At 36.9% G+C, this 16671-nt stretch overlaps 1 protein-coding gene across 3 annotated transcripts in view; it reads right to left on the reverse strand.

Annotated features, from left to right (window-relative positions):
- Positions 1–2747: 2747 nt before the first annotated feature.
- The window catches only part of dmap1 (DNA methyltransferase 1 associated protein 1), a 101588-nt gene continuing 87664 nt past the window's right edge, over positions 2748–16671 (reverse strand). The window contains exons 11-12 of one of the 3 annotated variants that reach the window (XM_059984147.1): positions 15068–15107; positions 2748–6831 (exon numbers count right to left, since the gene is read on the reverse strand). In XM_059984147.1, the coding sequence (XP_059840130.1) occupies positions 15069–15107 (39 nt within the window). In that variant the 3' untranslated portion in view covers positions 2748–6831; position 15068. The remainder of the gene's footprint in view (positions 6832–15067; positions 15108–16671) is intronic. The other 2 variants (XM_059984149.1, XM_059984146.1) reach the window with 2 other exon arrangements.

Consider the following 16671-nt stretch of genomic DNA (forward strand, 5'->3'; position numbering starts at 1 on the left):
CAAATTTTCTTACAGAAGACACTGGAACTGAACTCCAAACTCCCAATGCCCTGAGCTGTAATAGAATGTACGAAGTTAACTCCTGGATAAAACTATTTTTCTCTACAGTGGGGTTCCTGTGAAAAAAAATTATGAGACCAATTCCTCACATGTTAAGTCTCTGTACATTGGACCTAATGATTCAGGATAATCAGTCATAACATACGTGAAAATGGGTAATTACTTTTAGTTCCCTGCATTTCATAGTGTTCAGCAGTGGTGAAAATGTATACTGTGGAAAGGTAAAAGGTCCACTTTACCTTTGTTCACAGCTTTGCAGAGTATGACCTTCTAAAGGAAAGTTCATTAATGCAGAATTTCTTGCCTATGCACGTGCAATGACTCACATGCTGCCAAATCCAATTGCCCCACATTGACGACATGTCCAGATCACTGATTTAAAATACTCTGGTTTTTGAATAATTAACTGTAGCAAGAAAAGTGCAATATTAAATTATTATTATGCATTTTCCATCAACTAGTTCTAAGCCACATCAGTCTATTATGCTTGAATTTGTCCAAATGACAAAAGATGTAATTAAGTCAATAGATATTTCCTAATATTTGGTTAGTTCAATGCTGTGACCCCCACCCCCCCACCACCAAAGTATGTATATTCATTTCTAGTGGTCTGAGCATCCTGTTCACGGAAGTGAACTCAAGATATTCAGTAGTGGAAGTTGCTAGAACACCCAGATGAGTCTTCTCTTGTATGTAATGCCAATTCATGTTAATTGAATGGAATCTATTGACAAATCTATTTTTAAAAATGGGAAAATCTGCAAATGCTGGAAATCCAAGCAACACACAAAATGCTGGAGGAACTCAGCAGGCCAGACAGCATTTTGAGTGTGTTGCCCAAATCTATTTTTACTACTTTTTTTTTAGTTTTAGTAATTCTTAGATATGTCTGATATAATTGTGTTTTGCATCACTGATATTCTAAAGAATGGGAATACCTCTGAATGTGCTGCAATCTACCAGAATGCTGGAAGTATCCAAGTTTTATAATTTTGTTCATGGAGTTTTCACTTCCGCTCCTACTGTAGGGTGGCTTGCTGTCACAAAAAGTACCACTTCCTGTATCAGATTTGCAAATATTTTCTCCCGTAAAACCTTCCCTATTTGATCCCTTAGCCTCACTTGCACTTCACACCTGGGACCTCAGCTTAGGACCGTCGCTGATTCCATTGGCAGAACAGGAAGTCAAATGCATCAGCAGAAGTTAGAAACAAACTGACTTGCAGAGAGAACATGACAAGTAATTCACTACAGAGAACCATAATTATGGCAAAGGAAGGACTTGTGTCTGGTTGGAATATTCAAATTCATCCTGAAAAGGCTACTCAACAGAAAACATACAAAAGTAAGTGATTTCACCTGAGATACTACTGTAAGAGAAACATTACACGTCTATTTAAAAATCTAGTCCATGACAGAAAGGCCTGTCTGGTTGTCCTCATCCACCATACTAAAGGATGCCTTAATTACTCTGTCCTCTGAGAGCTCCAGTGCCAGCCTCTTCCATATCATGGCCACCGGAATTTGGACCTCCAACTTTGGTAGACACAAACCTCCATATTCCGTCAGTTGTGTTGTTCGGCAGATGGAGTATCTCTTTCACTCTTGTCCGGATCAGCCGGTCCAGCTCTCTCAGGGAGTTCTGGGATGGTCCTTTCAGGGTCAGATGGTAGTAGATTCTTGGAATCATAAATGTTCTCATGAGCTCCATCTTTTGTAGCAGCTTTAGCTTTGCTGCTTTCAGCCCCTGGAACCACGAATCCAGTTTTTCCTTCCAACCACCGTCTCTGACTCTGCACCATGGATCGATCTTCGCCCCGAGGTACTTTTCGATCTCACCAGGTGGGATGAACTGGATTATGACGCAAATGTAAGATTTTTCATAAAAGATTGAGATCATAAAATATTTAAGATCACCTTTCTAAAAGCAGAAACTAACTAATTGAAAAATACAAAGAAATATGCAGTTGCTGGAAATCAGAAAGCAGAAAATGCTGGAAATTCTTAACATGTCAGGAGCATCAGTGGTGAAAGAAATAGCATTAGAGATTCAATTTGATGACTTTTCATCAGAACCTGGCAAGTATTCAAAGTTTAACATAACTTATAGATACACACATATATAGGCCTATACATGTATAGAAGTTCTTGTTTTGATAACTGGGGTAATTCAAATCAATATTCTGCTCAAGAAAACATATGGCTAAAATCTAATCCACATTTTATTACAAGCCACTATTGATACATTTCAATACTGCAAATCAATTCCCAGTGGTTTTCAGCCCAAGTGCTGCTCCTCCTTTTGTTTGCACTGACCAGAAATTAGGACTGTAATATAAAGAAAATACAACAGAACTATCAGTTCATAGACACTTGTAGAAGAAGATATTCTCAGCAAGAACATTTTAAACATATCAAAAGACTTTAAAAACTTTAGGCATCATTATAAAATTAAAACACTATAATCAAACTACTGGTTCACAATTGCAGATCTGACTATAAAATCCAAACCCTTGTGCTATAATGCCTTCTAGTGGTAAGACTTGGAAGGTTTCTTCTGTCAACACATAAATGATTTGTTAAGATAAAGGAATTCTGAACATAAGTACTCAGAATTAATTTTATTATCTGACATATGTCCTGTTTTTTTCTGTAGTATAGTAGTACAAGACAAAAGAACTACAAGTTATAATTGGAAATGTATTAAAAAAGAGAGCAAAATAATCAGGTAGGGTTCATGGATTCACAGGCCTTTCAGAATCTGATGATGGAGGGGAAGAAGCTGTTCATAAAACATTGAGTGTACTTATTCATGCTCCTGTACCTCCTCAGTGATAGTGGTAATAAGAAAAGGGCAAGTCCTGAATGGTGAGGGTCACGAATGATAGATGCCACCTTCTTGAAGCACCACCTTTTGATGATGTCCTTGATGGCGGAGAGGCTTATACTGGTCGAGTCTACAACCCTGATGGTGTTTTTTCAATCTTCTGCATTGGAACCTCTGCACCAGGTAGTTACAAATTAGGAAAAATAAATGTCAATTTATTTTTAAAGGCAAAAACAAATCTGTCAAGCAAATCATTACAATACACTTTTAAAAAACTCCAAGTAGCAGCACAGTATTCTGTTTACTCAGCTTATAGAAATCAGTGTCAGCGTCATTCCAACAATGGTTCCAGTGACACTCTGCACCAATGAATTCACCCCTACCTTCCCAACCTCCACAAGTGTTCCCCAAGGTTTGATCCAACTAATTTGATAAAAATGGAAGTGCCAAAGATGGTTGTCATTAATGTGATGATGACACAAGAAAAGTTTGAACACAGATAGTAGCTAAATAGGTTTAAATTAAAATAATAAAAAAGAGCAGAAACACATTATTGATGCAGAAACAGAAATAAAGTAGATAAATTTTCTTCAATACTACTGGTTTATTTATTTGGCGAAAATAACATGCATTGTATTTTAGTTACAGAGATAAGATCATCAGTAAGATGCAAACCACACTTTTAACACAACTGTTGTTGTCCCCGTATCATCAAACCTTCACTATTTCTTTTCCTGCCCCTTTGCTGCATCAGATCCATTATTTAACAGTTCAATTTCTTCTGTGTTATGTACTTAAAGTGTGCGTAATTCCTAATTAGATTCCAAGGCAATATAACAGAACAATTATTGGCAAGTAAAACAACATACAAATTTCATAAAAACAGAAATGCTATTCGCAGATAATGATTGAAGCAGCTCCACAGTTGCTAACTTTTAATCAAGGCCTCCAGCTTTGCACATGAACGTGAGCAGCTGCAGCATCTGGATCTTAACACTGTTTACAAAGATTGCCAGAAGCAAAGGTTAACACATTTTTTTCTACCTGTGCAACTCCTGCCCAGACTCTGCTGTTATGCCTGGAACCATTTTCACAATATATATGAATTTTAAAGAATACACAGTTAACCAATATTTGCTGAATTAGAATTTTGGGTCATAACTCAGTACAGTATTTCTTTCATATTCCTCAGAACTATCCCAGTCAGCTTCTAAAGAACAGTCCTAATGCAATGGTTTGTAATTATGCTATTATTTAAAACAAATTGCCTGAGGATTGTTCCCACTAAAACAAAGGACACCGTTTTATCTCACATTACATACAAAAAATTAATGTCTACAAATTTATCTTGATTGAACATTTGAAATGGCATTGTTATTTTAAAGAATAGGAATAATATATTTAGACCTCAATGTCACAATAGTATTCCTATTACATAGAATGTATTACTTGGTAAAGCAAAGACCACAAATAGTGTAATAGAAAATATATTATTTTGGAGGTCTGTTTTAGACTGGTCAAGAGAGAGATGTAAAACAGAGGAAATGATCCGTCATCTGCATTTAACGATTGTGAAATGTGGATATACGTGGATGGGGTTAGGATGAACCTCTACATGGTATGATAAGCAATACACAATGGGAGATGGGATGGGATGGGTCAAAAGAGTTTGGGAATATCCAGCTCTCTTTTATGGCTGACTTTGATGCCAGACCAAGAGTACAGCACACCAAAACACAGTGAGAAAAACAGAACATTTCCATGTACTCTGTGGGGATACAGTACACTATAGTAGAATAATAAATATCTATCCAGTTTCCACTTAATGCCTTATCTCCTTCATTCTATTTACATTGTATTTGTCAATGCATTTAAAAAAATATCCTCTACATCCCAACAACTGCTTCATATTTATATTTCTTATTTTATTTAATTGGGTTCTTTTGGGTTTTACACTTTGTGGCTATCTGTAAGCAAACAAATCTCAATGTTGTATAATTTATACATTCTCTGATAATAAATGTACTTTGAATCGTGAATCTTGAATATTCACCCATACGGTAAGATGGTGTCAACAACCAACGGCGACATCCTGCAGACAGTTCTTGAAACTACCTCTTTTAAATGTATCTCTATTACTAATCTGTGTGTGATTGGAGGCTGTAATTTACATTTTGATAATGTGTTTCTGGGCCAACTGAATGGTCTGGTACTTTTGCAGTCTCCAAGAGAATTCAGCATGGTTGAGATTAAGGTTGGTAATGGAGCACACAGCCTAATGTTGGAGCATGAACCCATGATTGGCTCCAATTCTCAACCAACTCTCCGATTAAAGCATCGAAGAAGATTGAAATTAATGAGAAGAGTGGAAGGCGAGCGTGTTCAGCGTCGTCTGCCTGTATTTGACTAGTCTCCCTCTCCCTCACTGCTGCCAGAGGAAGGTTTTGGAGTCTTGAGTCGTGGACAGGTTTGATCGGCAGTTTATGGATTGGACTCATTTTTAGAGGACTATGTTATATATGTTTCTGGTCTCTAGTTGCTCTTTTCCTTATTGCTATTTTGCACAATTTTGATCAGGGTGGACTAGCTCTGCAGCCTGCAGTCAACGAATAACACAGCACTAAATTGAACATTCCTAAATGGTTTCAAGAACTCTGTAGTTTGATGTTTAGTATTCTGTGTATTACTTGCTCATTTTTTGCCATTTGTGAGACTTTTTTTACGTGTTGGGTGTTTGCTGTTTTCTTTATACAGGTTCCATGGTGTTTCTTTGTTCCGTGGCTGTGTGCAGGAAGATGAATCTCCAGGTGTATAGTGCATACATACTTTGATAATAAATGTACTTTGAATCTCACTATTCTTTTTCTTGAAAGAGGCAAAAATATACAGTGCTATATGGTGTTAATTTCCCAAGAATTCAGTAGAGGAGGCACTTGACAAAGGGAAAAGAAAATCTAGGCACAACAGGCTAGGGCCTGAGAGAGAGACCCAGAAACCAATGTAACTGAAAATAAAGGGACTGCTATTGTTACAGACACTAAAAGTGTGGGATAAAGTCTAAGTGATAGAATAACTCACAAGCCCCATTAATAGAGAAAAAACAAAAATGTTTTAACTTACTTAAATAGGTTTAGAGTTCTGAAACAGGTTACTGCATTGCTGTCTGAAAACAAAACTGAAAGATGAAATCAATAGAAAAACAATGACATTGCAGTATTGTGATCAAAGTCTCTCATCTTCACAGAAGTTTCAAATTAGGTGCACAAGATGTACATTCATCTGTAATGTTATTATCCCTATTCACAAGCCTGACAGGAATTTCTACCACCAACTTCAAATCATCATATGATCCACAAATATATTTTTTAAAAATCCTTTATTCTACATTGATATCTCTGCACTACAACAGCTGTTTACAAAGTAATTTGAACAATTCCTAGGAACTCGATTCTGTATATACTTGTAGCAGTTTCTTTCTTTGAGGATAATTCATAACAAAGCTCTGGTTATGTGAGTATTCTTCACTCAAAGATATTTTCATTGCTCAATACAAAAAGAACAAAACCTTCTAGAGAGGAAACATTTATAATAAATATCCAAAGGACCGCAATCCAGTTCAGAGAAAAAATAAAAGTGTGCTGTCAATTAAGTTCTAGGTCAGCTGGGGTATTTGATGGAACTTCTACCAAACACAGGTTGGAAGGTATTTTTCCTGTTGTTGTGATCTCAGTATTCATTGGTTTCCAACACTGTTTGATAATTTTATCACTGGAGTTCACAGCTCCCAATTTTCCTGGGGTTTTGATGGCCTTTCTGCATAACTGTTATGCAGTAAATGGTTCACTTAACCACATTTCACCCTTTTTCTAGACTATAAGATTAGTTCAGGGCTTCTTCAATTTCTTTACAGAAGAACAGCTTGAAGCAGATTCTCTTCGCTTCCTCTGTGAAAACAAGAATGAGGATGCATGAAACATTTTTGCATGATTAGGGATATCAACATTATGAAATAACTGAAAGCTTGAGTAGTGAGTAAAATAACAATTAAATTAATGATTCCCAAAAAATATAAAGGTCTTCTTCCAAAGCTGAAAAAGATTATGCACTAACTGGATTGCCAGTGTGAATCAAACAATAAAGGTGAAAAATGACTTGTCTCAATTGATAATTGAAGGAAATCTCAATGCACCTGTCAATTCATCTGGGATGCCTGATAGTTAACATGAGCTTGTTTGAGTTTCATCTAAAGCATTACATTCACTGACACCTTAAACAGTCACAAAGATCACAGAAGTCTGTATCAATTAATATTTTTTTCTCTAGGAAGTTTTGATTTCATGACCTTTACCTACTCAGAAATACCAGTAACTAACTAGAGCACATACTGCATGATTATTTTGGAAGCGACAGGGTACCAATAGAGCGTCTCATCTCTGAGGCTTTCAAAGTGACTTTCACAGACAGTGGAACAAAACTAATACAAACCTAAGGTGTTAACAACCCTACTAGCCAAAGTGCCCAGTGAAGATAGGAGGTAGAGAATCTATTCAAACTGGAGCAATGGGGTGCTACTTAAAGGAAAACAAATGTAATGGGAGATAGAAATGTGTTGGGAATAGATGACCCTATTGATAAATGTAGCTTGTAAAATAATAACATCATTCAAATATAGATGGTTCCCATAACTGCAAAATCAATGAACAATAACAATCAAATGCTACCAGAACAAAATTATCTTCCATAGTGCTGTCTCACATAAACAATAAGCTATATATAAAATCAGTAAATGCTGGAAATACTTAGTGTGTCAGGCAACATTTGAGAAGGGAAAACAGAATCAAGATTTCAAGTCACTACCCTACCACCAGACTATAAAGAGATTCAACTTACAAGATCCAAGCAAAATGAAGCAGAGGAAGAGTGAGGGTGCGAAAGAAAGAAAGAAAGCTTCCTGATGGTGTAAGACTGCAGAAAATTCAATGGAGAAAAGGATAATAATGCAAGGAGGAACAGAGAAGCAGCTAAAAATGGCCTGTGGACGGAAAGTATTGAACGGACACCACGTCAAATCTGTATCACTAAAAGATGCAGTTCACAAGTTTACACCAAGATTCAACGGAACATTTTTAAAGGAAGGATAAGGGCAGAGAAATCAAAGTGGGATATGGGTTGAAAATTAAAGCAATAGGCAAATTGAATGTCAGGGTAAGGCCTGTGGACAGAACCGAAAAGTTTTACAAAGTTATAACACGAGATTCTGTAGATGCTGGAAATCTAAGTAACATATACGAAATATTGGAGAAACTCAGCAAGTCAAGCAACATTTATGGTGAAGAATGGACAATCAACGACTCAGGCTGAGTCCCTTCATCAGGACTGGAAAGGAAGGGGCCAAAAGCCAGAAGGTGGGAGAGGGGAGATGTAGTGTTATGTGCTGTACAGAGTTACCTGCATTTAATATCTAATGTGCACTTGCAGAGGATATTAAGTGAAAGATCACAACCAGAAACAGAGATAAAGAAATCAAGAAAGTGGAGGGGGTAAAATGACAATGGCAAATGGGAAGCAAAGCTGACAAAATTTAAGGATGTAAGGAATGAAGGAGGAGATGAACATATCACAAAGAAAGAAGCCCTACCTACAATGTTGTGCTGAATCAATTAAATTAGTAATCAAATTGACAACTAATCTAATACCTCTGCCGTCACAATGTCCATATCCTTCCATTTTCCTCAGATTCCTGTGCCTATCCACACACCTCTTAAAAATCCCTAATGTGTCTGCCTCTATCACCACCCCAGGCAGCACTTCCCCATCACATCTCCTTTGAAATTACCTCTCACCTTAGATGCATGCCCTTTGGTATTAGATATTTCAATCCTGGGAAAAAGATACTGTCTGTCTACTCTATTTATGCCTCTGCCACTCCAGAGAAAACAACCCAAGTTTGTCCAACCTCTCATTATAGCACATGCCATTTCATTCAAGCACCATCCTAGAAAATCTCTTCAGCATCCACCCACCCCCCAATGCCTCAACATCCTTCCCATAATGGGGTGACCAAAACTGTATGCAATACTCCAGACATCCACCTTGAAACTCTTTGAAAGACCCATCAAATCCTCCTCCTTTTACTTCAAAATGCCCTAGAATATTAAAATGCTCGGCACTGATCTCTCTATCTTCTACATCCTACTCCTTGGTAAATAGTGATGCACAATACCCATTAAGGAGCTCACCCATATCCTCTACATCCAAGCAAATGTTGTCCCTTTTATCCTGCCTTCTTCCTGGCTATCCTCTTGTTCTTAATGTGTGTATAGAATGCCTTAGGATTCTCTTTAATCCTACTTGTCAAGGAATTTTCCTGGACCCTCCTGGTTTTCCTAATTCCCTTCTTGAAGTCTTTTCTGGCTTCCTTATAATCCTCAAGAACTCTTTTTGATTCTAGCTGATCAGTATTGTAATTACCTCACTTCCCACCACTTTTTACCACTCTTTCTATCTTTTCTAGAACATTGAAACCCTGGACATTAAGCACCCATTCCTATCCCCTCTCTCAAGCAAATCTCTGTGATGGCAATAACATCACAACAACAACGTCATGGAACTAATAAAGGACATAAGAAAAAAGGAACAGAGAGATAAAAAACTATTTTCTATCCTTTCCAGAACATCCCAAGAAATGTTTACAACCACCAAGGTACCTTTGAAGAGCAAGTACTCATGTTATGTAGGAAATGGAGCAGTGAAATTCATAAGATCTCAATAAAAGCAATAGTAATGATCAAATATTATTTATTAGTAATGCTGCTTAAGTGATAAATATTGGCCAAGACAACAGGCACAACTCACACATTCTTCTTCAAAATAGTCAAATAGGATCTTCTGCATCCAAATGAAATGGCAGATTACAACCCTGATTAAAATGATAATCCAAAGAACAGAACTCCAACAATGCAGAATCAGGAGACAGTAAAAATACTTTTGTTAGAATATTGTTTAGACTCCACCTTCAATACTATAATTCTAAACAAACTTATCTCCAAACTGCTATACATTGGACTCACAAACTCTCTCTGCAAGTGGATTCTTAACTTCCTGACCAACAGACCACAAGGACAGGCAGCAACATCTCCACTACGATTATTCTCAACACTAGAGTCCCACAAGGCTGTGTCCTCAGCCTCCTACTCTACCTTCTCCTCATTGACGATCAACACTGGAGCACCTCAGGGGTGTGTGCTCAGCCCACTGCTCTACTCCCTGCAATGCTAATGACTGTGTGGTTAGGTATAGCTCAAATGCCATCTATAAATTCGCTGATGACTCAATCATTGTTGGTAGAATCTCAGATGGAGATGAGGGGGCATAGAGGAGCAAGATATACCAGTCAGTTGTGTGGTGCCACAGAACAACCTTACACTCAACGTCAGCAAGATGAAAAAGATGATTGTGGACTTCAGGAAGGGTGAGACAAGGGAACACAAACCAATCCTCATAGAGGGATCAGAAGTGGGAGAGTGACCAATTTTAAGTTTCTGTGTTGAGAGAGTTTCAAGTTCCTAGGATTGAACATCACCAATAGGCTGTCCTGATCCAGCCACATTGACATCACTGTCAAAAAAGCTCATTGACACTTCTACTTCCTTACGAAGTTACAAAAAAATGTTGGCAAGTTCCCTTTGATCCTTACTAATTATTATCCATGCACCCTAGAAAGCATGGAGAGTTCAGTAATGCAACTCCTCTGCCCAACACCACAAAAATTACAGTTATGGACACAGCTCAACACATCACAGAAACCAGCCTCCCCTCATTAGCCTTTATCTCCACTTCTCATTGCCTCAGTAAAGCAGTCAGCAGAATCAAAGATCTTGCCCACTCTGGGCATTTTCTTCCCATCCAGTTCTCCCATCAGGCAGAGGATACAAAACCTTGAAAATGCAAGCAGGCTTAAGGACAGCTTCTACCCTGCTGTTATAACACTACTGAATGTTATTCTAGTCAGATAAGATGGACTCTTGACCTCCCAGTTCTACCTTGTTGTGATCTTACACCTTAGGACATACTTGCACTCCATTTTCTCAGAACTATACACTTTATTCTGCTTTCTACTACTATTGTTTTTCCTTGTACTATCTCAATGCATTGTTGTAATAAATTGATCTGCATGGGTGGTATGCAAGACAAGCTTTTCTCTGTACTTCAGTACATGTGACAATATTAAACCAATTTACTCAATGCGGCCTCACCAACATCTTGTAGAATTGCAACATAACATCCTAACTTTCATACTTAATGTTCTGACTGATAAAGCCAGCATGCCAAAACCCTTCTCAACTACCTTGTCTACCTGTGACAATACTTTCATAGAAATATGTATTTGTACTTTCACAAAGGCTCTACCATCAGTGCAAAAGTCCTACCTTCATTTGCCTTCCCAAAATGCAATACCTTGCAATTATCCAATCTGAAATATTTTGCTTAATAAAATTGATAAACAGAAATTACTAGATAGCTGCTATTATAAATGTGTTTTGTAATTGCAAATCTGGGATCATTTAACTAGTGTGAATCAGCAAAGCTTATATAAATCTACCATTTAGGAAAGATTAGGAAACATTAGTATACAAATTTCATTCATTCCTCTATCATACTAATTCAGATTCCAACACCTTACAAAAAACTATCTAATCTGTTAATAGGACTGAGTTTAGCACAATTCATTAATGTTTAATTCCAAGGAAAAAATTTGGACTTTTCAGCCAGGAACCGTTTTCCAAGCTTTAGGAAAAAGGAAAAAAATAATTTAATCTAACTATTGCACAGATGTAATCATTGTCTTACATGTAGTCATGGTAAGGCTATAAATATTCCTTAACTAGTTCCTTAGGTCACCATATTGAATTTCCAAAGTATATTTTAATCAAACTCTTTAAAAGATTTTCAGCATTAAAATTTTTGATTATGTTAATTTTGGTTACCTATTCCTTTGTTACTTCTGGAAAGACATTGTCACTGGTGAGGAGAGCAAGGGAAGTCCTAAAAAGCATATCTATAGAAAATATCCCCAACCCACCTTATTACTTCCCTCTATATCGAACAAAATCTGTGTTCACTTTCCTCTGTCATGCCCAATTAGAAATTTCAGTGTCACTGCAGTTTATATTAAACAGGGTTATGGATGAGCTTAAGTTTACAGATTGTGAAAGGTTAGACTGGACAGCCTTGAAAACTATCAATGACAGATGGAGCATCAATAATGGGCAGGATACATGTCAAGAGCTCACCCAGGTTAAATGAGATATTGTTGTGACAATCAAAATGGTTCAGTATCAGAAAGGACCCAGAAAGTAAAGGAATTAATGATTAGAAAATGGAAAATATAGCAGAAATGAAGATAATAGTTATGTTCTTCCCAATACCTAATTGGAGGAGTTTTCTGCTTATCAAGAAGTAGGTGTCCATCAAATAGTGACTCATGTGAAATAGAGGGACCAATTGTGAAAAGACAATTGGATACCAGCTGCATATATATTCATACTCAGAATGTTTTCAGATAATACTGCTAGAGTTTGAAAAAAATTGATTGTAGCAAAGGAAGAGAAGTAAAGACATGGCAGGCAATTCTCTTCAGACTACTGTGAAGAATGTTGAGAGACAGTTAACTACGATCACAGTCAAGCAAGATACGATGTGTGACTTTGTTAAAGGTTGTTCAGAGCTGTGGAGGGAACACGAATGACGAGTAACTGAGACATTGATTTGGGGGAAAGATGTAAATGAATTGAAGGTAGTTATTAGGAAGAGAAATAAAAATTGGAAGAATGAACCATGCTTTTGTCTTTGCAAAGTTCTAAGTAAATTTATTATCAAAGTACATATATGTCATCATATACTACACTGAGACACATTTTCTTGCAGACCTTCATAGTGGTTATGAAGATGTACATTAGAATCCATGAAAAGCCACGCACAATGAAGACGGACAAACAACCAATGTGCAAAAGATAACAGTGCAAATACAAAAGAGAATAAAAGAAAATAATAATAAATAAGCATCAAGTATTGAGAACATGTGTTAAGAGTCCTTGAAAGTGAGTCCATAGGTTGTAGAATTAATTCAGTTTTGGGGTGAGTGAAGTTAACCCCTCTTGTTCAAGAGCCGATTGTTGATGGGAAGTAACCGTTCCTGAATCTGGTGGTGTGGTACTCAAGATCCTGTGATTCCTGTCTGATGAAAGCAGGGAGAAGAGAGCACAGCCTGGATAGTGTGAGTCCTTGATGATGGATGTTTCTTTCCTGTGACAGCTCTCCTGTTTACCATCATGGACTGGGGTGTATCCACTACTTTCTGTAGGCTTACAAAAATGGTTCTTTCTGGAACTTGCAAATTATCCTAACAGATATCCTCTAATACTGGAGAATTTTAATTCCCTAGGAGATAATAGCAAGTTTAACTTTGCAGAAATTTATAACTGTATTCAATATCTTAGTACTACAGTTAGGTTTGAATAACTTGATTCCTGCTAGCAGCACCTTCAAAACATATTAGGTATCTTAGTATCAGCTACTACCACCTTTATCTCTTCCATCAAAGTAGTGTAACTGTGATCAAGACGTTGATCCAAACTAGGCTCCTCTGACAGATGGTTGCAATTCAGTCACCCAAGAACTATCCAAACTTAACAGAGGGTCACATCAAGAAATATTACAATTGCATAGAACATTTAAAAATTTGCAAAAGCATTTTCAATTCTCAAACAATTGAAGAATCCCAAATTACCAAACTCAGATTATTTTTTCATGTTTTCCAAGTACAGGCAATTTTGGTGGGGGAGGGGGGGAGACAGGTGTCATGGGGTAGGTCGGAGGTAAAAACAATATCTGAAGTACTCTAAAATGGTTGTACAGTGAATTGGTTTGACCTTCAGTCTTATTCTAATCTAATGCCATCTTCATTGTTTAATCAGCCAGTAAAGGTCAAAGCTGTATTTAACATTTTAACTATTTTGTACACCACTGAAAATGCCCTGCAGCAAATCTTCATTCCCAACTTTTCAAAACTGACATTCTGTTCAATTTTATACTGATTTATATAAAGAACATCAGAGGGATCCATTAATATTGATTAACTACACCAAAGCCACAACTATGTATCTGATTCAAATTCAAGATTTCTCTATTTGCTCTCATGATAGATATTGCCTTACTGAAGGAAGATGTGTTCTAATCATTAAAGGAAAAAGACAATTTTGAGAAGATATGAATGTTGGATTTCCACTGATTGCAAACTAATTGATGGAAATGTTATCTAGTGTACTTGGCAAAGCCCGCCAAACAAGAAATAAACCATTAAACTTACTGCTAATACTGAGCATCTCTATACGCTCTACATTCCAATAATCTTGGATGGACATTAGGAGCAAAGATGGAATTAAGTTAATCAAGCATTTTGAAGATAACTTGCAAAACAATCATGTGAAATAGAGGCTAGTCCAATTTTGTATGAATAAACATCTGGCAATGACAGAGATCTTTCAGTTGATTTCACGCACTTAAGCTATTTGGAAAAATCTAGTCTTGAGATTTTGAAACTTGTATTTTCCATTCCTGTGTGCAAAGTACAGTCAGTCTTCCTGCATACTCTCTATACACTATTGTTAATGTGCCACCCAGACCTCACTTTTGGCTTTCACTCACGATCCTTCCCAAAATCATAAACTTTACTACAAAACAAATCAGGAATGCAAATATGTAAATCAGACACCTGTTAGAACAAACTTCTCACATAAATATCATATTGAATTAACCTCTTAATTAAGCAGAAACTCTTCCAAGTTAGAGCACAGCATTTCATACTCATCATATGGCATGCTCCACACAGGAGAATTCAAACAGACACAATGACACTTTGCAGAACAACTTAGTTCAGTCCATAGGCGTGAATCTTAGCTTCCAGCTGCCTGTAACTTCAATTCTGAATTCTTCCCCTGGACTCTTACACTGTTCAACAAAATTCAAATGAAGCTCAAGAAGTAACAGCTCATCTTTCAACAAGGTTTGGTACAGCTCGTAGGACTCAACACTGAATTCAACAATTTAGATAACCAGCCTTTCTACTTTGAGTTACAACTGGTTCGTACTGAAGGAATATCAACCTGAAACATCACATACATCAGAACATGCCGGAAACAGTCTGCAGGTCACGCAGCACCTATGGAAAGAGAAAGACAATAGATTTCGGCATTCAGATTTCTAGCACCTGCAATATTTTGTACCTCATCAATCCAGAATTGTTCATTTTCATCCTCTTTTTTTCTCTATTTTCATTCATTTCCTTCCACAGTTTCACCTCCTCCAAACAGAGGAACTAGAACTAATAAATATTACCAATCTCTTTCAGAAGACACCACAATTGCAACCCAAAATTTGATTCATTTATAACTTTTCCCAGTACGGGTGATAGATTATCAACTTATAACATTAACTGTTTCTGTTTCCAAAAAGTCACTGGCTGGTCGGTAATTTTAGCTAATGAATTAATAAATATATAGCCTTTTCTACAGCAACATGGTCAACCTAAAAATTGACGGACAAAAAAGGAAATGCTTTCATTTTTCCCCCAAATACTCCAAAATAAACAAACCTTAATGATAGATTTAAACTATGAAACTCAGAGATATGCAGTTATATTCAATCTCTTTTGTTGTAATCGGTAAAGTACAGACAATTTTTATCTACTTTGAAATTTTAAAAAAAGGATGGATTGGGGTTAAATTAAATGAGGTAATATATTTAATTTGCAGTGAATGTAAACATTTTGAATTTTTAAAGTCTGTAATGCTTCAATACAAACTGTTAGCCTTCAGTTCCCTTTGTGCCACCTTCTAATGAAAAGTTGTCATTTGGCAACCAGAGTTGACCTGTGTGACCATGTCACATTCTGTGCATTGTTATCTAATGTGCAGCTGAGTTCGATCATTCAGGCAAACTGGAAATACATAAAACAAGCTCTAAAATTGCAGAAATCCATGTAGTGGAATCTCCTTAGAGATACAGAAATGATTGAATGTTACGGGTCAGTTCCTTTGATGCAAATTTTTCTTTATGCTGCAGACAGGCATTTGTGGGCCTGCATATATTATATTTTAACATATAATTTTCACAGATGCCATAGATCTCATAAAGTCTTACAGCACAGAAACATGTTGGACTCCAATGCGATCACCAAGAAACTATTTACACTAATCACATTTACGCTCCCCATATACCTATCAATTTTCTTCCCTTTCCCAATTCTACACTTCATACACCCATTAGGGGCAATTTATGGGGTCTAATTAACCTTTGGAATGTGGAATACATTGACTGTCTACAAGAAACTCACAGGAATACATGGAAAATGTGAGCATTGGAAATCTGGTGGTGGAAGTAAACGCAGGTTACCAAAGCCGTGAAGCAGCAGCTCTACTAGCTTTATGCCATTCCATGCAGGAAATCCAGACTGGAGTGAGGTTTCAAGAATGGAGAAAATCTGAGTTTTCCAAAAGCTAGATGTCCAGCATAGGGTAGAAATGTGCCTTGCAGAAAAAGCAACTTCTGGCCAGAAGAAGCATTCAAAAATCCCAGGTGCACAGCATTGACCATGGGTGAATATTGTTGTGATCTTAAACATGCCTACATGATTAATTGCTTTTCCTTTGTTTCCATATATAGCCCTTAATATAATGTGTGCACATAATTTTATTCCCTCTGAACTTCAGATGCAACCACTGTAC

The sequence above is a fragment of the Hypanus sabinus genome, chromosome 11 (genome assembly GCF_030144855.1).
Source record: "Hypanus sabinus isolate sHypSab1 chromosome 11, sHypSab1.hap1, whole genome shotgun sequence".
Taxonomy (NCBI): domain Eukaryota; kingdom Metazoa; phylum Chordata; class Chondrichthyes; order Myliobatiformes; family Dasyatidae; genus Hypanus; species Hypanus sabinus.